At 43.1% G+C, this 25,093-nt stretch overlaps 1 protein-coding gene across 1 annotated transcript in view; it reads left to right on the forward strand.

The window, feature by feature from the left end:
* Window positions 1–25,093, forward strand: part of LOC126522019 (Na(+)/dicarboxylate cotransporter 3) — a 58,099-nt gene that overhangs the window by 14,480 nt on the left and 18,526 nt on the right. The window contains exons 10-14 of the mRNA XM_050170792.2: window positions 1,318–1,495; window positions 4,012–4,173; window positions 16,969–17,033; window positions 17,933–17,996; window positions 18,078–18,233. Coding sequence (XP_050026749.2) covers window positions 1,318–1,495; window positions 4,012–4,173; window positions 16,969–17,033; window positions 17,933–17,996; window positions 18,078–18,233 — 625 coding nt within the window. The remainder of the gene's footprint in view (window positions 1–1,317; window positions 1,496–4,011; window positions 4,174–16,968; window positions 17,034–17,932; window positions 17,997–18,077; window positions 18,234–25,093) is intronic.

Consider the following 25,093-nt stretch of genomic DNA (forward strand, 5'->3'; position numbering starts at 1 on the left):
TGAAGTATGGGAGATGCCTTCGCCCTGCAGTGGGCTTAACCAAGATGATGATGATGATGATGATAATGATGATGATGATGATGATGATGGTGGTGGTGGTGGTGGTGGGGATGATGATGATGATGATGATGATGATGATGATGATGATGATGATGATGATGATGATGATTGAACATTCTCAGTTGGCTACCTAGACGTCGCAATTCTTGGCACAGGTAGCGTCTGCCGCTATGCACGTGAACAGCGTAACAGCCTTATTCGTCAAAAATGTTCTGTTTTATCTATACAAGTTAAAAAAGATTAGAAAAAGATACAAAAAGAACCGAAAAATATGAAGCAGGTAGTAGAGCAAAAATATACCGTTTACCATTATCGGCGTACACTGGGATGATTTGTTGACCCACATGGTCTTGGAGGTCGTGCCGTGGAGCTGCGCGGCTATTCAACGTTGTGGTGTCTGCGCCACATTTCGGGCGAACGATAATGGCAACGTATTTTTTTCCTGCTTCGGTAACAAAAAGCGTGTATTTGTGCGAGCTCTTCGCGATGCCGCTTCTCGTATTTGGAACGAAAATTGCTGCACGGAGGCCTACTATATACGCACACTATCTATAAGTTAACTGTAGTCAAACAAGAAATGTCACTGGAGCCTGGACGTTTCTTCCATGGGACTTGCCTTGGAGTTGTTAGTCACATCAAGCGTCCATCTTCCTGTGAACTTCTTTCTTGCTTGAGCGTCTGAAACTATACAGCTTCTAGCACAGTGCAAAGTTTTGTTGCTTTTAATGTTACAGAAGCGAGCTAGCAATGGCGTCGCCAGGAGGGGGGGGGGAGCACACTGGGCACGTCCCTCACCCTCCCCCCCCCAAAAAAAAAGTTTCTGTGTACGAGGCCTGCCCACTTCCCCTGCCCCGTGTTCCCGGTCGGTCAAGAGGGTGCCCCCTCGAAAAAAAAAAATCCTGGCTACGCCACTTGTGCATAATCAAGTACCAAATACAAAACGCTAAATGGCATCAGCTTATATGTTCCGTTACCAGGACGGCGATAAGCAATGGCGGACGCCGGAAACAATGAGTGACGGAATGTGCAATTTGTTTAGGACGACAAGTGTGTTCATGCGTAACGCAGCCAATCGCCGCCATCACACGCCCAGCGATATCTGAAACGATTACCGATATTTGTCGTCACCTGTATTTACTTGTATAATAACCGCCCATCGTGCAATACACCGTAACGGGGTCTTTAACGTAGTAAAGTGAAGGGAAGTGAATCGTTCGCCCTTTCTCTTACTCTCCTGGGCTGAACTCCCGCTCGCAGCTCGCACAGTGCCCTGTGGGTGGGCTTCACGATCGTGCTCTTCGTGTTTCCGGCCGAGTCGATGACGCAATGCGACCGCGGTCGCCGGTTGCTCACGTGGACCGAGCTGAACAACAGCATGCCCTGGTACACCCTGCTGCTCGCCAACACTTGCGTGCTGCTCAGCACCTACTTCCGAGTGAGTCTGCCATGCGCATGCGCGAATGCATCACGAAATGAAAACAACACGTGCTTTGACATTGTCAAATATTTAACTTTCTATCAAAAATTGTTTCCCGTGAGCAATAGCTCAGGGGCCGTGGAACGAACCGCAACTGCAGCAAAAATTTTATACCTCACAAGAAGCCCAGTTCAGAACCAGGTTTAGTCGAGTCCCGTTGATTCGATCCTTGAGCGACCGCGAGATTTGGTCGAATTATCCGAAAGGTCAAATTAACAAATGACAGCAAAATAAACGAATTAAAATCTATTATTTTGTTGTTGTTGCTTGAAGCAGTGTGTAATGTATTTCTGCTTCTTCTTGAAGCACTACTCAACCAGCAAACCAGCACACGGCGAAGAGCACCGACAAATTTAAACTATGCCTCAGCGTGTCGTTGTCGATGCGTGGCCCACAAACCTCAACACTGTTCTCGGCTGTGACAAAAAATTTTAAAGAGACGAATGCATTAGCGTTATCTGCTGCATTTCATGTCTTTTCAAGGTTTTGGTGGGAAAGTGGGGTGTCAGTATAAGTGTCGAATAAACGGAAGTGCCATGCGCTCGCATTCAAACTAAACGAGTTTTCCTTCCATAGCAATGTCCTTCCATAGCAATGTACGGGACTTTTCCGCCCGTTCGAGTTAAGCGAAAAGTCGAATTAACTGAGGTCGAACTAACCAAAGTCGACTATATAGTGTAAAGTCATAGTGTGTTTGCCTTAGTGTAATTTCTTACGTTTAGAATGCTAGTGGATGCATCACGAAAAGCTCGCAAAGAGAGAATTTTGATAGCGAAAAAAGACCATGGCATTACTACACGCTGAAGGTGACGTGTATGCATTGTCTGGTTAGAAGCTACTTAAATTGTACTCATAACAAAGTTAGGCTTGCAGCTCTGCCTAAATTGCTCCAGTAACTTAAACCATTCGTTTATAACCAACTTAGCCCAAGTGAACTTTCTTGCTGTATGGTTTCGTTTTCGGGTTCTGTATATTTTTTTAATGTGGGGAGTAAAAATCTGACATTATTATTAATGAGAAAAGCCTGTGATAACTCGGGATTTGTGTTGGCTGGTATGGCCCAAAGCCCCGCATTTTTCTGGTAACTTTCACAAATGATTAACACAGGCAATAGTCTCCTTTTGAAAACACTTTTTGTTTAAAGAAGCTAAATCTCTCATTAGAACATATACCGACCAAAAGACCTGCTCGCAAATCATGTGACAATCATATTTATGGAAATATTCGTTAACAGGCACTTTCAAAAGAAACCACATAAGCAAAAACAAAGTCGTGCTTGGCGATCCCTTGTTTAATTCGTTCTCCAAACTTTTCTTTTTTTTTTTTTTTTAACAAGAGGGAAAATGTATGATTGATAGTGAACTGGGGCAAGCTTCACAAGAGGTGTAATGTTTGTAATTGTAAGTTTTTCATACCGTCGTTTTCATTATGATAATTTCTGTGTCTATCCTAGATCTGACAGGACTTCGGATGTACCTAGTTAGTCGTGAAAATATTCTCTCAACATCACAACTACCTTTCTCAATACGATATCAATGCTACATTCTCTAGGTTGGAGTATAGGGGTGGTGGCGCCTTGCCAGTATAGGCCAGCACATGAGTGCTGTTCTCGAAACATGAAAACGAACGCTTGTCCTGTCCATTTCACGTTTCGTGCCAGCGCTACAAATATTCCGATGTATTTGCGTACGCACAAATTCAACTACGAGCATACATGTTCACTAATGAAATCAAGAACATATTTTGCCGAAGACGCGTTATTACCTTAACCTTATTTCATCCTCAGAATCATCACTTAGTATTTATTTTAGGAAATACACATATTACTGTCATTTGTCGCCGACTCAGCGTGCACGTACAAAACCAAACAAATCAAACTGGAATGATGTTGCTTGTTTTGTCTAAACTTCTTGCTTTGTCTAAGCGACTTTTCTACATGTGCCGAACTTGTTCAGCTATTATCTCAGTTTTGTTTAATGGTTTACTTAGCAGCTTACTCACGAATCCATTGACTCCATGTTTCTTACTAATACCAATTACACTCTGTTTGTGCCTAACGCCAATTTTCTGCTGCCTAAATTTTGTTTTTTAATGAAAAAATAACATCTTCATTTACTCCTGTAAAATTGTCCGACGGTCTGTTTTATTTTCTGAGACCTTCTTTTCTGCATTTAAACTTGAGCGAATGCGTACCTCTACGACTATAATTCTATACACTGCTTCGTTTCATTATTATATGTAATTAGGGCATTGACTCTGATTCTCTCGATAGTGTTCTCGTTTCGTTTCTTTTTTACTTACAAAGTTCTTTTAGCTTGCTCGCTTTATTCTCTTTTATGTGTTTGCCTATTCTTGTCATTAACTGAGTGTCCCGTCGTAGTCTCGTCCGTATAACATACCGATATGCAATCCGCTCACTGTTTGAAAGGGTAGTAAACTAACGAAGTTCGTTGTGCTCGGAATGTTGCACGCAGACGACCGGCCTGCAGCAGCTCATGAGGGACGAAGTTTACGAACGCTCGCTGCCCAGGCCGCTCTACGTGCAGATAATTATTTCCGTCGTCACGTCGGTCATGTGCGAGCTTTGCCAGAACACGGTCGTGGTTGCCATCTTCGCACCGTACGTTACTCACCTGGCAAGTACATCGACTGTAACTATCACGCGTGACTTAGTGCGTCAGCAATGACGTCACACACACACGCAGTTTTAAAGGGATTCAAAACACGCGCGGTTAGTCAATCCAGAACAATGTACGGATAGGACGAACTTCGATTTAACGAAACCCGATTCTGTGAAAGTTTCGATTTAACGAAGTGCCGCTGATTTCACGCCACATATTCGTTCCGTATTCCTCTCGTATTTAAATGACCTGCCTGACAATGTGCTATCATTTTAAATCCGTATTTACGCCGATGACTCCGTTATCTATCACGCTATTACCAGTCATGAAGGTCACGATGTCGTTCTGAATAGAGCATTTTCCAACTTTTGTCCTTGGTGCAACAAGTGCCAGAGGGATATTTATTTTCGCAAAGCTGTCTTTATGTCCTTCTCGACACGTACTACACGTGTGTATCTCTTATTGTTTCGATGGCTTTCCTCTGGAAAAAGTATCTCGATATAAGTACCTTGTGATTCTCTTCACACACATTGTTATTTATTTTTCTTATTCTTTCAATGGCTTTCCTCTGGAAAATGTATCTCAATATAAGTACCCTGGAATTCTCTTCACACACAGTTTAATATGGTCCAAACATATTGACAACCTATTCTAAAGATCTAGCACGTCTAGGTTACCTAAAGCGTTCACTGCGCTCAGCCCCTAAAGAAACAAAATTGCTCACTTATAAAACTGTAGTGCAGTCCATCTTGGAATTCGGCTGTGCCATTTGGAGCCTATATTTGAAATCCGACATAAAAAACAATCTGTCCCAAAAAAAAGCTATTCGATTTATTTACCAGCGTTAGAACAAGGAGTTCTCTCCCTCTTCTAATCTTCCCTCCTTGAACTTGTCTTCCCCAACAGAGCAGTGACACGTAGAAAGCCTTCAACTGTTTGCACCACTGTTAACTCTGGACGTTGCTCATCTTTGGAGTGCATTAAGTTTTCTAAAGCATCTACTACCAAGAATTTTCACCCTCTATATATTACACCTCTTTAAGTCAGGACTGAAAAACTCAAATATAGTTGTTTTTTTCCCGATTCATCGAAATGCGACACCAGCTAGCCCCTAACATTCGGAATTTGCTATTTGACACGTTCGTTGTGGCAATCACTGGTTGCATGCCTTGTGATTCTAAGGACTATGTATTGTATAAAATGTATGTATGTATGTATGTATGTATGTATGTATGTATGTATGTATGTATGTATGTATGTATGTATGTATGTATGTATGTATGTATGTATGTATGTATGTATGTATGTATGTATGTATGTATGTATGTATGTATGTATTAAGGCCATATGTTTTATATTAATTGCACTTGTGTTTTGCTTTGTGCTAGGTACCTTTGATTTTCTTGTACCTGGCTCTTGCAATAACTACTCTTTGGGCTGCAGTATATGTAAATAAATAAATAAATAAATAAATAAATAAATAAATAATTTATGAACAAACAAAATAAGTAATAAATAAATAACAGCACAATGCATCGAAAGCCTAAAAGCGACGCAGTGATTAACTCAACAACTCGCCCAATTGGGCGAAGTTCTAGGGACAATTATGGTTATTATGAGTCAGGCCACAAGTAAACTGTTTTTTTTTTTCGAGATGCCTTAGAGTTTATTCACGTATTGCTACAGTAAACACATTACTATACCGGTTTAGGCGAGCTGATTTTCTTTTACAAAGCTGTCCATTGCGGGGCCTCTTAGTTGTAAGCTCAGCGTCTGCTCTAACTTGGGACATTCGCTGGTCAGAACGAGAACACTGAAGCCTGACATCTTCAATGATGTAAGAACTTAGCGGGCGCGCCACGATGAAATTTAAAGACGCCGGCAAATTGAGGCAAAAGTAAGTTTGCACAAGGAGCAATAGGCAGCTCGAGTAACCGGAAAGACAGAGAAAGGAAGAAGGCAGGCGTTCGGCGGAACGACCTCTTGTGTGTGTGTGTGTGTGTATATAATATATATATATATATATATATATATATATATATATATATATATTATATACACACACACACACACACAAGAGGTCGTTCCGCCGAACGCCTGCCTTCTTCCTTTCTCTGTCTTTCCGGTTACTCGAGCTGCCTATTGCTCCTATATATATATATATATATATATATATATATATATATAGAGAGAGAGAGAGAGAGAGAGAGAAAGAATTTATCATGTCTCTCGAGTACACAAAGTGATCGAAGTAAATAAATAAATTAGCTTGGTAATTTTCTCCCATCAATTTCGGCAAAATCACAACATAATATAGCCAGTCCTATAATATAAAGCCGTCTTGTTTTGAACGATTATTTCCCTATGTTTGACACCTTCCACATCCACAACCTATCTTTTCTGTATTGAATGTGCAAGCTCAACCGTGAGCCTACCAGCAATTTTGTCATATTCGTCGCCAAACGAAACACAATGGCATTTTTCATAGTTCAGCATGAAGGATGCTTACAGAAAAGAGAGACAGAGTGTGAGAACGCAAATGTATATCGCTACAAATTTACCTAGAATTATCTCCAAACAGTGGGTGCATGTCATCTGAAAGGCAGTTATTGATTGATTTAGTAGACTACACAGTAAATATTAGTAACTTGTTGGTGCGCTTGGAATTTTGTTTTATATGTATATTTAGCGTGGTCGGGTCATCGCATATCCTTGAACAACGAAGCACTCTGCGTGGCCTCCGATATTGATTGAGCCGAGCGGCCTCTACCCTCCTCTGCCACGCCGACTGATCTCGAAGTCTACGTTTCTTGTACGACGACAGCGCCCCTGTCCGACAGCCTTTTATTTTACCGTAGACTGCCTTACGTCAAAAATAAATCTTTTGCTTGCGTAACCTTCGAGATACCGGAGGTCGTGAATTTGTTGGTATCCACGTTTTTTTTTAATTACTTCACAAACGCAGAAAGGGGTGGGGAATAGGGAAATTTTCGAGGGGCGGGGGGGGGGGGGGGGGGAGATGCTCGCGTACCTGCCAGTGTGTCCCATTATAAAGCGTTTTTTTTTATTTCTTCCTGCGAAAGGCTGACGTCATGCAGGTGCATCCAATGTACTTCATCCTCGCTGTTTACCACGCCGGAACGTTGTCGATTATGTACCCACGTTCCTGCGTCTGCAACGAAATCGTCTTCGCAGAGAAGTTTATCAAGACAACCGACATGGTGCGTATTGCTTTCAGTGCCTTCACTGTTTTTCATTATATTCTACCGTATTTACTACAGCTGTTATTTTTTGTTTTACTTGCAGGCCGTTCCCGGACTGATCATCAAACTAATGGGGATAGTCTTGAGCCTCATATCCATCAACACGTCAGGCTACTACCTATTCAACATGGCTGCACCACCATTGCGTTTGCCTCATGACCTCTCAAACGCTACAAGCTCAAGAATGTTATAACCACCGGGTATACATGAATGCATCCTTGCGAAGAGAATTTTAAGGCTTATTATTATTTGGAACTAATTTGACATTCTGTGGTGTGCTAGCAACATTGTGTGACTACTTGCGCCACCTGTCAACTAGGATTTGATGCATTTATTTGGTGTTACTGCAAACTCTTGTTAATGAAGAAATCGTCGGAGGACGCTACTGACATCTGACTTTGGGGCAAGGCGTTGTCTGCATTGCAACTTTTTCGGCTTATTTTGTTTTGTGGGCCGGCAGACGCCTCATTTGTTTAACTGTTTTAACGGTAAAAGCCTTTTTATGGCCTCAGCATTGTTCGCATGCACAAGATGCAACGCAAGGCACCCGTTCGAAGAACTTTCTCAAGGGCAACAGCTTTGTAAAGTAGGTGAACAGTGCTCAAGTTTCTTGTTCATTGCTTTATGCAGATTCGCTGCGTACAGTATGAGCAGTTATTGCTATTGCGCTATTGATACTACGTATTAATTGCGAAAGTAATCGCAGTACATTGTTCCTGGCCGACTAATCTTTCAACATTAGGCTTAGTGCTGCTGCGTTTAGTTGAAGCAACCGGAAGGAGCTTGTTTTATAATACCATGACCTAAGCAAATGTTCATTACCTTGCTGTATACGCTGTACCAGCGAACTTCGATTTATATCATCAAATCGAAAGCAAAAGATTCAAGTCGATGCTTGATGTTTGGTCGCTGATTTACGCAATAACCGTGCTGTGTAGCAGATCACCGTTGTAGTGCTGTGCTGTACGCTACATTTTGAATTTGTCGTGTGCGCAAGTATGGGAATAGCGTGATTCACACGCACATCTGTCAAGGTTAAATGCGTAGTAAATAATCTTCAATGCGAATAGGTGACATAACGGACTCCAGAACAATGTTCAGAAGCTCGTTTGACGTCAGAGTGAGTCATAATGGCCGCTATCTCTCTACACTACGATTTAGCAAGCCTCGAGATACATGCGAGTGCAAATGACAAGAGCCAGCTTGTAGCTACTAATCGGAAAGTAGGTGGGTTAGCAAGCACATCGAAATCCTCGTATGGCATGGTAAGCGCCAGAAGTTGATCATGTCAAAAATCGCATAATATTCGCCTTGCTTTCCCAACACACCTGGTTTACGTGCGAAGGGATTTTAATTGCGTAGTAAGGATTGACGTTGTTATCGCGAGACGGTGGAGAAAGCGTTGGTTGAAATCAAATTTTGACTCTCAGCTGGAACTAAAAATATCTTGTGCACTAAAAGGCCGTATGTGGAAGTGATTGGTTTATGCAATGTTAAACGAGAATTGTTGAACGAGAACTTTTTACCGCTGACTGAATACGTATGTTGAGCCTTACCATGGAAGTTTGATACTGAATCTTGGCGGTTTCACTTCAACTGTTTCAGCTGGCCTTTAATTCTTTAGTGCTCCATGTCATGGGAATTGTCTTTGTTGTTCATTAGTCGCTGTTTCGCATATTGTGCCAATGAAAAGTGCCACCACTGCTGCATAAATTGGCTTGTGAAACTGCTTCACACTCTCCTCACACATTGAATCACCTCAGTCCTATACTATGTTCATACATAGCAGGGAACAGTATAACAGAGACACTTTTGTCATTGCTCATATTTGAGGCCAAGTAGTGAGTCACATAAAAAATAGACATATAGGGTATGTAATACCCCTGCCACACGGGCACAGAAAATGACATTAACTGGCTAATGGCTTAAACTTTAATGTAATTCACGGGGTGCCACACGGACATGCTTAATGGAATTAAAGCTTAATGCCATTCGCGACGTAGTGTGTTCTCGTAACTCACTTTGCCGTCAAATGCGTACTCTCGTTCCCAATGTCTCCACATTCTGATGTGACTAAACGAACTATTAGTGAAGAATAATTAATATATTCTTCACTTAATTTTAAAAATAGCTCTTTCTCCCGGCGTAGTGCGTTCTTACAATTATTACAACTCACTTGGCCGTCGAATGCGTACTCATGTTTACAATGTCCCCGCCATGACCGTAGTGACCACATTCTCACAATATTAAATAAACTTGTAGATAAAACAACTAGTATATTCTTCACTTTTAAGGAGCTTTTTATTTTCATGGAGATCAGCAGGCGATCTTGCCGCTACTCACGGCTAGAGCACTAATCGTGAGCGCATTAGCCTGGAGAAGCTGTTGGATTGCACGGCGGTGGCTCCTTGCCTTGTTGGCCTCCTACTGAAGCCTTCGAATTTCTCGACGATGCTTGACTCGAAGAAGCTCATACGCCAGAACAAACTGGAGCACACGGTCATATTCTTCAGGATCGCTGCTTGAGAGCTTTGAAGCTGTGACCGCCATTTTTCCAATTTCAATGCTTTGGCTACGCTATGGATTGGCCGTCTAGCTAGCTTTGGCTTCAAACAGTTTACGGCTGGGTGCAATAATGAAATTCCTGCAGTAAACTACATACAAAATGCTGATTAATGTTTCTCATGCCATTTCTTAAACATCTGCTCCCTAGATAACTGTTTTTTATTGTATTAAGATTGGCAAACAAACTTAACCGTTTTCACTGCAGCCATCGCAACGCTTGAAGTCATTAAGTATGCGCGTGTAGCAGCGATCAAAGTATAATGGCATTAAGTAACTTAAGGTCTTACACCTTTAATGCCATTAACCTCGGCTGTGTGGCACAGGTATAACGTTAGGCCTTCTAACTTTATGTTACAATATGTGACGAAATTATTACACGGAAAGTATCGCAGATTTTAACCCGGTTGAGATCAAACGAGCATAGTGACACATTCCTGCAACTAACTGCCACCTTGGCTTGTACCCGAAACATTTTGTATTACACAACAAAGATGCATGGGTAATACATGGTTTGATGTTACGTCCTAAAGTTGTAGTTGTGATCTATGAAGTACTTATTCCATGGAAAGCATTACAAGTAAGGAAGAACTCCACTGCAGAACATGCGCATTGAGACTTCTACGACCGCACTACTAGCATAGGTTCCACAGCGTTGCCTGCTAAGTGTGTGAAACAGAGTGTGATAAACTTAAAAAGCCGTGATAAGTCAGAAATGTGGCCTCACTCACTGGCTATTGACACTATGTGCGACTCGTCTCCATTATGTCGTTGCTATTTTACATTATCTTAGACTCTGGCAGTTGGAATGTGCTGCCCCTAAAGCAAATGAAACATGAAAATGCTTGAAATCAAACGTACAGTGCTTTATAGAATCTCATGTTGCTACCGTCATGGGCTGCATATTCGTTTTTGGTCACATATTTCATTTTTCAACTTTGGAAATTGAGGCCAAGTTGTAGGAACCTGCCGATCGGGGTTTTGTTCATGTGGTTTGTTATGCATTCTCATATTGATGGGACGTTCTAGTGGTGCTATTTTGTGGTACAGCCTGTCAACGTAGCGTTTAAATATCAAATGTGGTCACCATGGACTTTCTCACCATGTTACCTTGAGAGAAATATGGCACCACCGTTGGTGCGACTTTCGTAATGGTGCTGTGCCAACATAGGGATGTCAGTATGTTGGTTTGCGAGGCTTGTTTTGAATGCTTGGAACAGTCATTTGCACACAAGTCTTTGCTTCTCCATAATGCATCTCTTGGTGTCATTTACTTGCATTTAATATAAGCTTATGGAAAAAAAGAGAGGGAGTGATGGTTGAAATCGACGCAGTCGAGTGCAGACCTCGTGTTTCATCTTCGAAATTTAACAGCCAGTAGTACTGTTTGCATTACCTCTAATTGCACAAGCTAACGAACTCTCACAGCATAATAAAAAAAAATGTATTTAGAGTAACTAAAGAAAAAATCATTTTACATGCTGTTCATAAAAGTGTTTTCATTCTATCGTGGCTCTTCAAGAAAGATGCCTATCTGAAGCCACCATGTTCGGACGTTCCCACGCGCAGCAGTACCAGCTTTTCTAATAAGAAGTAAAATCTGTGGGGGCCATGTTACAACTCTTCTTCCTTTGTGAATGTCTTCTAAACATCTGTGATTGACATTGTTCCTTACATTGAGGAGCCAAAACTGGATGCATCTTCAGGAAAGTCAATTTATTTGCAGAAACAATGAGAAGTCTGCCAGAGTTTGCTTGCTCTGGCCTGCAATGCTAAGCCTCTTTTACACTGACGTCACAGAGGGCTAACTAAAATGTTGATTGTAAGATTTATCCCAGTTTGAGTGGTGTTGTGTGATTGTCCTGAAATTCGTTGTATTGCCTCCCTTCCACCCTTCTTGCTTTTTCTTTTCTTTTTTTTTTCCCCCCCAAAGCTACTCAGCTCGAGGTTGCAGGTCCAATCCCAGCCTCAGTGGCCCCATTCTGATGAGGGTGGAAGGCAAAATTTCTTGTGTGCTGTACATTGGGTGCACATTAATGAACCCCAGGTGGCCAAAATTAATCTGGAACTCCCCACTATGGTGTGCCTCATAATTGGAACACGATTTTGGCACGTAAAACCACTTTTTTTTTTTTTTCGAAGTTACCTCTCCTCAGCTCTGTGTTCAGATCTGTGCAGCTATATATATATGTTAACTGACATGGTAGCCACCTTGTTCAGTGGGTTCCACTTTCCAATACATGCAATGAAGGCTGACTATACCTAGTTGCTTTTGTGTCACTGGTTTGCAGCATCATGATCGACCATATCAGTCTCGCTTTCACTTGCTGACATTGGTTTTACAATGCACCGCGTTGCAACTATATCTTTAATGCAGATGGGTAAAGAATCATAAGGTCTGCTCAGTATGCCTGAGCTGTTTGTAATCAACATTATGCTATTGTATGACATGCAACCTTTGTTTGTTTGCTAATTTGTGCAACAGCTGTGATAAGTCCAATGCTATAAGACATGACACTTCTCAAAATCAGGAGATAAGGGCTGCGTCCTGAAGCAAGCATTTTTGGGATTATCATTTCCTGTGTGCATCAATAGACAGGCCTCGTGGAAAGTTTAGTACATGACGAATGCCACCAATGGTGTCCGTAGGGATAGTTCTCTGTGTACTAATTCATGTGAACGGTTAGGAGCATAAAGCTTTATATTTCTTTCCTGTTATAAACTGGCTTAACCACAAAGGATAAGATTGAAGGTTTCGAGGTTGAGGAGTGCCGCAGAGGCAGGGTTTTAAAGAAAAATTCATGCAACAAATAAATGTTTCTAACTTGTTATGGTCGAAGTGTCACATTGTGTCTCCGAAAGTGTTATAGCAAATATGTCATTTGATATTCTTGCTTGTGTTTCTACTAGCACATGTACTTACACTAAAACACACTAATGGATTACGAGTTATTCATTTCATGCTTTCAAGGTAGTGGGTATTGGGTCCTTTGTAACACACGAAGAGGACTGCCAAGGGAAATTGCCACTACTAAGGGAACTCTGGAAGTGAGGTCAACTGCCACTGCGATGTGGGCTTTTTAGAATGTTATCTTGGAATACCAGTGTAATGCAAATAAGACGAGAGAACAGCACAAGTCATAGAAACACACCAACACGGCTCCTATCGTTCGATAACAATGTTGTTTCTGCCATTCTTGATTTGTGGGACAGCCTTTGTATAAATTTTTATCCCGATTGTGCACGGTTGACATATAGCTCTGCTTGTTTTCTGCACGGTTCACACAGAACACTATTGCACAAGCCATTGCTTTTCACTCAGCCAGCACAAAAATTAACCTAACGTGGTCTTAACATGCTTGCAATACACTTGCTAAATATGTTAATTTGAGCTAGCAGTGTGTGTGGAAGAGTTTCAGTCTGCATTTCATGTACACTATACTGTCTAAGCACCTAGTTCGATTTTGCCTTCTGGATCGAGTGGAATTCCAATGTGAGGGGCACACTTAGGACAGGGCTGTGAGTGAACTATAGTAAGCACATGTTACCTAATACCTTGTTAGTCAAAATAAAAGGGTGAGTACATTTAAAAACGTTTTTTTTTATCCATTACTCATAAATTAAATGTAAGCACTTAGTATCTGAAACTTTAAACACTTATTGTTTTTGGGACAGTACTTCTGTGTCACAAAGCAAGCGTAATACTTTTTAGAAGTATAGATGCATTGAACAGTTCCCATGGCAACTGTTGCCACAGTATTTGGCTTTTTTAGGACAGGGCTGCTGCTGTGGCATGAACTTTTTTTTTTTTTTTTTCATTGTAAGGAGTGTTCTTGGTGTAAAAGAGCCATATACAGCCAAGGAGTGCCTTACAATGGTTAGATGATATGGTAGGTTTTAGTAAAATAAAATGTGTTAAACATCTAATAGGTCATAATGGCTAGTGTTTATCTTCTGTGCTGTTTGTTACTTGTCTCATGATGATCAGGATTTGTCCAAAGCCTTTCGCCAACCCTATCCAGACCAATTGCTATGTGGCATAGAATTGCTTCCTTGCGACTATGCAACTGTAACTCATCGCAAATAAATTGGGCACCATTTAAGTATTAGTGGGGAGTGAAGCATAAATACTTCATGTGTTGTATGTGTGGGTTTCGAGAGAGTAATGGAACCTTAAATGGGTCACTGCAACCCTTTGAACATGGTGAAAAGACATTTGCGATTGTAGTCAATGCTGCCATGAACATGCAAGCCAGATGCATAAAATGACATTTTTAATTGTGTTTATGATCTGCTCTGCTCAGACTGAGTGGAGTGTCAGGGATTCCCCACAGCCACTTGAGCATGTGAAGTGGGAGCGAAGCGTAAATGCCCTGCTGAAATTGTGAGCCTAGACCTGAATTTTGAGGGCTCTTCTAATATGTCCAGATCGTTATCTTTTTGAGCAAATGGTGAAGCAGCAGTTGTTGAGGCTTTCAGCACTGTTGGTCACATGCCGATCTTGAATGGTGACCATTCGAGGGCTGTTTATAAGGTTTCTATTGTCAGTACCATAATTTTGAAGCCTAATTTATTTGCCATGAGTTGCAGTTGCATAGTTGCAAGGAAGCAATTCTATGCCACATAGTAATTGGTCTGGAAGGGATTGGCAAAAGGCTCATATGTGAAACACCGTCTGAGGAACAAGGCATCTACGTCTCAAGTGTTGGAAGAGTTACCAGGTTTCTCTTGGCCACAGCTGTCTGAACCCTGAGAAAACATGTTCATATGCGTCAAAAGTTGACAGGGCAGAGGATTACCAAAAAAAAAAAAGCTTAATTTCCGCGAACCCTGAAAACAAACTTGTACTCAGTTTTGTTTGGCAGTGTCCTATACACTTTTGACGCTGACTGTAAATGTATCCATGCACACACATATTTGTATGCTCATTTTAGTAAATGCATTTGACCTGTGCTATGGTATGTACTCTTATATGTGTCGTAGATGTAGTTGCACCTACTGTCCCTGTTATTTGTCTGTTGCCATATGTGCCTGTGTGTTTACATATGTGCTATATGTAAAGTGACTGTTACCTCAAACGGGTCAGAGAAAAAAACATTTGTAGGTAGAGTTTCAATTTCTGCCAGCATTGTGGATGGTCTACCATGACGGCTATGAAGACAGCTTCGAGACTGAGTATTGTCTCTGCAACTTGGTGCCACTTCGTGTCGACAAAAAGTTTTTATGAAATGTATTACTGTTACATTTTAACTGCTTGCATTTGTTAACCTAAGAAAAATACAGTGTGGCCTGCTGTGAGTGCAGCAGAGCGTGACTATGCTTTCTTGTGCGCAGACAATGTTTCTGCCGTGCTTACAGGCCAACGTCTTGTTTTGACAGGAAGATACCCTGCATTGTTTTTGACTTTAGCATTATCTTGGCACAGCTGTCTTCTTTACCATCAGTAGTGATTATTAGAACACATCGATGATTGTCGTGGTGCTCTCTGTTCTTGTCTCACAGCCTGTACAGCCCACCATGAAGAGTGCCTCCACACTAGAGAGCTCAGTGCCTCTCGGCAAAGGTAAGGCAATGCCCAAGTTCTGTCCATTGGCTTTTTGTCTTGAGGCCCAGTGGCCTGCAGCTGGATCGCGTTGTGTGTTGTTTTGAGTCTCTCAAAGCGTTGCGGCTGCAAGTGGGTCTGACCCCGCGCGAGTCTTGCTTGGTCAACTATAATGGTAGTGAATAACCACTAACTGCGAAACCCTAAGTATTTCTTGTGGTCTTAAGCATGCAGTAAAAAGGAGGTAGTTGCACATTTTTTTTTTTTTTTTCAGGGGTGTGCGTCCTTATGGATATTAAAATCCTTACCTTTTTTCCCCCTCCATACAATTACAAGTAATCTTTGTTCACTCTGGTGCTGTTTAATCTTCACAATGCTTTTTTTTTTTTTACATCCAATGAATTTTTGCAGTGTTTTCCAGAGCGAATGTTTATTTTGTAATTGTAGTCGTGGACATTGTGATAGCATTTCAACATAAGCAAACGTATCAGTTTCACCTTGCTGATTCTTCAATACAGCCATTTAATAAGCCAGACAAGGGGAATGGGGCATCCTGCAAAGTAAAATAAATGTAACAGCAGCAATTTTTGGAAAGAAAAAAAATAGTTAAAACAACACACAAAGCTGTCCAGTTTGCATTACTGTATAAGAATAAAAAGAAAAGGTTAACAAAATATGGGCACTGAATTTTCTGAGCTGAAGGTGTGTGGAGGCACTGCTCATTGTGGGAACATCTCAGGTCTGTGTGTATCACAATTTGCTCTCTACGTCAGTTGCATCTGGACCAAGATGAATAAACACGGCTGCTGCAATCATCGTACATTCCACTGCCGAAATGTAACACTTGTTGCAATGCTGCAACAATTCTATCAGGATCACGCTTGATTTAGAAAATAGCTGAAAGCTAACTGTAAGACTGTACAGCGAATTTTGAGAATTGCAAAGCATAAAATCCATCATCCTAACTAAAAGTGTACGATTGGCCAGCCTTCCATCATATGTTAAAAAGCACTGGTGGAGACCCATCCCCCTTTGCTGAAGCTGACAGACACAAAAAGTGAAGTACATGTTGGTTGCGAGAGTGGCTTGTAGAAGGCTATCACTGGCATTCCATAAAAACAGATTGGGTGCATCGACCTCTTGTCATCAGCTAGGTTGCTTCCTTTTGTTGCGAGGTTTCACCATGGCCTGTGCTCAAAGTTGAAGGTGTCAACTTTTTTTTTTTTTTTTTTTTTTCGCTCTGAGAACACTTTTGCACTCTTGTGTGTATCACAGTCCTCATTCCTTCAACTTTTGCTGCTAAAAGGTAATTGTACTTGTTCCTCACTCTGAGCTGTGCCTCCACATTATTCTAGCATCATTACTACATTCTTGCACTGGTGCCAAGTGTCATGTTTCTGATGTCTACTTACCCTTTTTCTTTTCACCTGTCTTTTTTAACAGGACTGCCGAGGTGCTTTTCCCATCGTCAAGTGCACCTACTGCCGAACAGAATTCCAACAAGAAAGGTCGGTACTTCTATACATTCTTCCGCAATATTATCCTCTTCATTTTCAAACACTGTAATCAGCTATAAAATGTTAACATGCGTAGCATTCTAAGAGCAGCTGCAGGGGCTTCCACCTGTGTTCCAAGATTCTACTTATTAAGTAGATGTGTGACCTGGTTTTATTGCTGTAATTAAGACAAACTGCAACAAAATTTCACTTCAGCTAAATTTGTTGTACAGTGAAACCTGGTTAAACCGTAGTGGACCGGAGCTCGGAAAAAGTATGTATTAAACGGTAGAACTGCTTAACCGAAATAGCATGAGATCGCCCACTTACCTGTCAAAAACAGAACTCGGAGAGAGTGCGATGAAAGGGGAAAAAAACATGCAGTATTTATTCACTTCACTCAAAGAAAGTGTTATTTTCATTTGATGCTGCGGCGACCTAGCAGCGACGATAGCGGCCTCAAACTTACCGAAGCTGCGAGCCAGCTTTTTTCAGCCAGCCCCCTCCTCGGCAAACACTAGCATGGCAGATTCCTCGTTGGCGTTACGTATTCTCCGTGCACGCGCTCGTCTGTATGTACCTTATGATAAACTAGGCTTTTTATGTGGTCCAACATTTTGATGCAGTTGGCCTTCAAAGGAAACACCTATCTAGTATTATTTTGTCATAGATTACAGCTGAGACAGGGCATGAAGGCCTAAAGAATTTTTTTATGTGTGCAGCCTGAATAACGCATAATGTCAGCCACTTTTTGCTCGTAATGCTTTAAAAAATGTGGCAGCCATGTTGCCTTAATTACCAGTCATGTTTTACATGAGATTGTTTTACACAACACTGTACAGTGGGCTGTTCTTGAGTCACTGGCAAGGTTTTCTAAACCTATTCATTATTTTTTTTCCCCCATTTTGAAGCGGGAAACTCGGAACAGTGGTCATCTGCAAGAAGTGTGAGCAGAATGTGAAAGCCTATGGAAAGGTAAGGGTACCTGCCACCTGAGGGTGATGGTGCATGTATCCGTTGTGCTGACTTGGCGTTTCTCTTTCTATTCAAAATCAGCCGACAGCATGCGAATACTGCAACATCATAGCTGCTTTCATCGGTAGCAAATGCCAGCGATGTACCAACTCCGAGAAAAGATACGGACCTCCTGTGAGCTGCGAGCAATGCAAGCAACGCTGCGCTTTCGACCGTAAGGATGATAGTCGCCGAAAGGTGCGTATTATATTGAGTTTGCTCAACACAGGAGGTGCTCAGAGCAAGAGAGAATGCACCTTGTCGCATGAAAACAAGATATCACTGGAGTGCAGCTTGTAATGTGCCTTAAAAGGTCTCTGAAACAGTTTGGACAAATTTTGTAGATGGGTGTATTAGAGCTACAGTAAAACATTCGCCCTACACTTTAAGTGAAGTGTCTCATATTAAGAAAGCTGTGGGCAACTACAAGTTACCCACTTCGCTAGTCATGCATTTTCTCAACTCATTCGCCAAGTACAGTAGAACCCCGCTGTTACGTTCCTCACTGCTGCGTTTTCCCGGCTGCTACGTCGTTTTCATCCGGTCCCGGCATAGCTTCCATAGGATCCAATGTATAAGGAACCCCGCTGTTACGTTGTAGCTGTGAAAACGTTCCCGCATGATACGTCGCAACTTAGCACCCCGAACCCGCCTGGGCTAAAGTAGACAACGCGCTCCAACCGCCATTTTGGCTTTTGACAAGTTTTGGCTGGGCTTGGCCGGGCTTGGCTATGGAACTGGCTGTAAGAAGCCGCACGCCAGTTCGAGAGGCCGCATGAGGCCGCCACTAAGTGGCCATTCGTGAAAAATGATCTTACTATCATCACTGTGATTACGGTCACCGCATGGTTGTTGGACGGGTCGACTCACGGAGGAAGGAAACTCAGGAGAGGCCCTGACGTCACTCTTTGTGAAGCTAAAGTGAAACTGGAAGTTGGCGTTGCTCGTGGCGTTGCTCCGCCTATCGGGCCTGCTCTCCTCTCTTGTTTACGTTTCTCCCACGCCGCGCTGCGCGCAACCGGGCTGCTCGGACGCGCGCGCTTCGCAGTAATACTAAACAGTCGTTAGCACGTTAGCATGATTACGCCAAAGAGGGCAAAATTTCCCGCGGATATTCGTTCGTTCGTCCGTTGCCATTGCCGTGGCGCGGTGACGACAAGAAGCACGAGCCGCATGATGCCGGGGAGTTGCCAAATCCTAGCTTTGGAGAAGCCGTCGCGGCTCTGGACCTCCTCCGCAGGTACGTCGCACCTCACAGCGACGCTGACAGCAATGCGGCCTTCCAGGGTATTGAGAAACGTGTGGCGATTTCTAGCGAGCGAAAGAAACGGCAAGCCACCATTCTAGACTTTTTTTAAGTCCTAAGCGCACTCTGTGGAAATAACTTGTCTATAGTTGAAGCTGCACTTTTTTAATTCATTTTCGGAGCTTTCCTCACTGTTGCGTTTTCCCGGCTGTTACGTTTTTTTTCCCCGGTCCGGTGAAAAACGTATGAACGGGGTTCCACTGTAGTCTGGGCTAAGCTCCGCCTTCACTGGCTCTGCGTCATGATATGGCGTCTTGTCTACTTCAGCCTCTCTGCTAGCTGCCTGGCTGTCGGTTGCCAGCAAGAGCTATCCAAGTAGCATGTGTTGCAAGCGTTCTGTCGCAGCGTCACGAGTGCCTAGTATTGAGGTACCCACAGGCTAGCTGGGCGTTTTGACAGATGGGCAGAGTCAAACTCAATCCCCTCAATACTACCGAATTTATTTGAATATAGGCTGATAGTTTTTTTCAAATAATCATACACCAAGCTGTAGGATCAGCTTAGATTCGAGAATTTAAAAAAAGAACTCCCCACTTTTTAATTGAAATTGATAAATATTGTGCATAGCTAGTGCCATCTAGAAGTCAGCATCACAGCCGCTACTAGCCGTGCCATTAGCCAACTGAAGTACACGAGCGAAGTCGCCGTTTTGACCCGTGTCGGTATCGGCGTGCAGTGTGGCATTATTGTGATGGTACCAAACAGTCGATGCCACTATGCTACCGCTTTCAAATGAAAAGTTGTGTTAGCCGCATAAGCATTATCAAACGTTCAAGCTAGGCAGGACTTCGGCATCGATGAGAAAAATGTCTGTCCTTGGAGGGGCCAACGGGAGACGCTTTATGCGTGCGCCGGCCTTAACAAGGAGATGACAGCGACACGGAAGGTAGCCATGGGGAATGAACTCTGCATGTTTATATTCAGTAAAGGCTGTTTTCGTTTTGTGAACGTCGTCCTCACTTAACTGTGCAGCCTACATTCAAGTAAATACGGTACTACCGTTGTATTGAAGGAGCTTTAGCGTAGATGTACTTGAGCCTTTGAGCATCCTGATAGGCCTGCACAGTCCAGCCACCTGGTGGCGCAGATCTTAGGGAACCAAACACAGGGCTAATTTTTCTGGAACCAAGTGTAAAACACATTAAACATCTAAAAAGAGAACGTCTTCAACATTATGCTGCTGCTGAAAATTTACACCAGCACCAAAGTGGAATACACTTGGTTGCGCGCTCTGCTACCAGGTGGCTGCACCGTGCAGGACGTTCATGTTGGCGTTTCCGCTCATCCCGTAAAATTCCCAATCCACTTGTTGTGCTTTCATTTGCCCGAATGCTGGACATGCTAAACTCTATTGTGGTAGTAATCCTCCAGCATGAAGTGACGGCTGCAAATGCGTAGATCTTTGTGCTGATCAGATATCGACGCTGCATTTGCAGCCCACAACGCAACGGTGACGAACCATGGTGCTTACAAAAAAAAAAGATTTGAGTCCGCTGACAGCACAGCTCATTTCAACATGGAGGACATTGTAACACAAGCAGGCAACGCTTGCTGTGTGCCGGAAGTGCCTCAGTGTTGGGATAAATTGGCATTGTGTATTGTCTTTCTGTTACCTTTCTTTATGGAAATAAATTAACCATTATCACAGCTATTATGAACAACATTTGTTCACCATAAAGTTGGAAAAGTTATCAATGACGTGCCCTGGGTAGCCAATTGGATAGCTCACCCTACTGACGTCAGATGGACAACATGCTGAAAACTCAGGGGAGCGGCACTGCTGCAGTCGGTAGCGATGTACATATTTAAAACCTTGCAATAAATTTCACGCTTTCAGGGTGTCTACCAACCGGGAAAACTGAGAATTCTCAGGGAATTTGAATAGTCTGGAAATACACGGGGCAAACTCGGAGAACTTGTGCTTCTATCAGGGAGAATCAGTATTTATTTTATTGAAAGGGAGCGAGAGTCATGCCAGTGTTGGCTCAAGTAACAGAGGAATCGCAACTAATCGTCATTGACGCTGTGTCATCGGCTTGAGCAGTTGCCAGAGTACAGTTAACGACCGATTTTCCAGACTCTGGATTTTTCGGACATGCCCGATAATTCACACGGCTTCGTGTCACCACCACGTACCCCGTAGAGTCAATGTATAATAGCAATATCTGAAATTTAGGACGCAAGAATACTTCGCCATCCGATATTTCGGACTTTTTGCCCTGACTGCAGGTCTAAAATGGCATCAATCAAAGCCACCGGCGCTTTTGCACGCAGATCCGCTGTCGGCCGTAGCCACCACTGCGGCAACGCTAGGCCTAGCTGCTTCTATGTTCGCTACTAAGCTTCTTGCCATGCAGTGCGGTGTTTTTCATTTAAAGAATTTGCCGCTATCAGCAATGGCACCGACTCTGCCTTTGTAAGCCACGCGATTGGCTTTGAAGCTTGGAAGGCATAGCGCGTTGTGTAATGCCCATTTCCAAAAGTTAGCTTTGCCTCAATAAAGCGATGGTACGCGGTGAAGCATACACAACTTATTGCGTGAAGCTTAGCAAGCGTGCGAAGGAGCAATTGTCACGGGACACACTATGTATTGCTTAATTTTACGCACCTTTCACAGTACGCCTGTACACCTGTCACAGTACAAGCACCGACATGCCTAATAAGTGTACTGGCAGGCCTCTTTTTGGACGTGCTTGTGGCAGTTCGAGCCCTTATGGGTTCAGACTGCCCAATTTTTCTGGCGTTTTCGGACTCCTAGGGAGTCCGAAAAATCAGATGTTGACTGTACAACTGACCAAGAGGATAGTTCAAATGGTCCGTGGTTCGAATGCATGGCGGAGAGAGGACAAGAACAGAAAGGACCGATACAAAGCACACCGCTGCCTCTTTAAGGGAGCTTGAGCTCAAAAACATGTGTTGGCTCATGCCGAGATGCAGGTGTGTCTCATCCAAACCAAAATAAACTCTTGGAAGCAGTGAAACCCAACACTGATATGTTGTATACGGGCTGAGAGTATGGCATGACAGTTGAGGTTGACTTTCCAGCTGCTGAGAGAGAATCTTAGTTGTGACCAAGTTCAAGCCTCATATACCAATGAGCTTGCCATCAGTTGATAGAAATAGCTCATATTCGAAAATATTTACCTCTGTATGCATCTCCTTTTCATTCGTATTTGAAAATGTTCGACTCGGATTGGAATAGGTAGCACTTCTTTTTTTTTTTCAAATATATTTTATTCGCTGTGCATTTTCCTAACACCTTCATTTCATTTCTTTTTGAATAAATTTGATATTACTCCTTAATATTCAAACTAGATTGTCTTTTTTTTTTTTTTTTTTTTCAACATGCTTACTAGAGTGACAGCATCGGGCAACATGGTGTCAGCCCGTCTTGACATAACACAAAGTTCTATCTCCTGCAAAGAGAATTTGCAAAGGCGCTCAGGGCAAAAGCCCGTCTTGACATAAAACAAAGTTCTATCTCCTGCAAAGAGAATTTGCAAAGGCGCTCAGGGCAAACCTGAAATACTCTGGGAAGTTGGAAATGTCAACTTGGTAAACAACCTGGCTTTACACGGAGCACTTGGGTGTGTCACTGAATGGTCAGAAGGAACTACCCTAACGACTCAATACATTTGTGCAAAATTGTCACGATCGTTTCAGGGTTCCTCTAATAATAGGTGCCAAGTAGGGGTCCTTGAACAGTGAAACTTCTGGATCAAATAAATACGAATATTGGAGAAAAATTATCTTCAATCATCGAATATTTTATAAGTTTCTGAGCAAAGCGAAGTGCAAGTTTGCGTGGAGTCTATTTGTTAAAAAAGTAGGCTTATTTTCATTATTTGGTATAGTACATGCATGTAGTGCCGTTCTCAATAGAGGGCATCCAATCAACTGAGGAAATTGTAAATGAGAAACAACTGCTTTATGTTGTTATTCCTTATGTTAGAATATTGTAAGGAGTACAGTGGAACACATTTAGAATGAACTTGATAGTTCAGTGGAAAGTGGTCATTTTATCAGCAGTTTGTTATATGTGAGCTCGCCGTTCAATACGTGCGAAAATTACACTGAAGCCAACATGGCAATTACAACACCACTTTGCTCCGCAAATTGGATTTTCATTATCTTCATTTTTGTTCCCACTATTTTCCCACGTCTTACTGTAAGTTTCTATTCAAAACATCATCTAAAGGAGGAAATGTGACATCACAGCTCTTCCAATACGGCACCCAGCAGATTCTGATCACTTGCCACTTCAAAAGTTCAGCCGCCACCATTCTTTCCTCGAGAGCTTGTAGTATGTTTTACTATCAACGAGGCACGAGTCGATCCAGCATGCAATAATGAAGTACTTTAGTCATTTGGAAATGCAAACTACCGTATAATGCAGAATATAGGTCGAGGCGGAATATAGGTTGACCCCCTTACATTGACGCAAAGAAGTCAACATAAAAATTATAAGGCACGAAACTTTGTTTTATTTAGTGGTGCCGCCAGACTCGCCACCTGCTCATTCGTCTGAGCTGTCTGAACTCTCGTCCGAAGACGACTGCTTTTCGCTGGCTGCGTCCCACATGTCATCCTCGGTGCCGTCGAAGGAGTTGCTAATGCAACACTTCTTGAATGCCCGCACCACCATATCGTCGGGCAGTGAGCGCCAAGCCTGCGACACCCATGTGGCCACAGTGGCAAGAGGCGGCCTGCGCAGCCAGCCGGTTGGGGTCATCGAGTTGTCGCCGGCCATCCACTAATTATATTGTTCATGGACACGGTCTTTAAAGGGCTTGTTGAGCACGATGTCCAGTGGCTGAAGTGTTGAGGTCATGCCTCCCAGAATGACTGCGAGTTCCATCCTTCCGGCGCGGAGTGCCTGTTTCACACCTGCAATCAAGTGCCCGCGAAAGGCATCCAAGATGAGCATGCTCGGACACCGCAGGAGTGCGCCGGGTCGCCGATTCCAGACGGTCTTAATCCAATTGAGCATGAGGGCCTCGTCCACATAGCCAGCCCTTTTCATTCACGTGAACGACAACATCTCGCGGGAAAGCCTCTTTCGGCAGCGTCTTCCTCTTGAAGATTATGTATGGGGGCAGCTTTCTGCCGTCTGCAGTACACGCGAGCATCACCGTGAAGCGCGAATGCTTGTTCCCCGTAGAAAGAAGCTTGACTTCTTTTGCGCCGTGTTCGCACACTGTGGTGGGCGACAAAATGTCGAACCACACCGGCGTTTCATCCGCGTTGCCAATCTGTCCCAACATGTAGCCATGCTGCTGCTGGGGACAGATAACATAGCGCTGGAATTCGACCAGTTTGTCCTCGTATGCCTCTGGCAGCTTCTGGCAGATTGATGTGCGCCGTCCAAGTGCGAATCCCTTGCGTCGCATGAAGCGACGAACCCAATAAATGGAGCCCTTGAATTGTTCCTTGGGCAGTCCGGATTCTCGGGTGATCTCAATAGCTTTGATGCGGATGAGTTCCGCTGTCACTGGCAAAGATCTGGCACGATGCTCGCGGACGAAATCCGCCACCTTGTCTTCGAGCTCCGGGTGCACCGCGCGGCGCCCGCGAAAGGACGTCTTCCGCGCGTTGCAGGCAGACAGCTTGACTTTCTGCATTCGCCAGTACTAGATGCTTTTTTCCGAGACGCTGAATTGCCGCTGGGCAGACATGTTCCCATGCATTTCAGCATATTCGATGACTTTCCTTTTAAACGCCGCAGTGAACTGACGTCGAGTACTCGTGCTCA

This window comes from Dermacentor andersoni, chromosome 6 (genome assembly GCF_023375885.2).
Source record: "Dermacentor andersoni chromosome 6, qqDerAnde1_hic_scaffold, whole genome shotgun sequence".
NCBI classification, from domain to species: Eukaryota; Metazoa; Arthropoda; class Arachnida; order Ixodida; family Ixodidae; genus Dermacentor; species Dermacentor andersoni.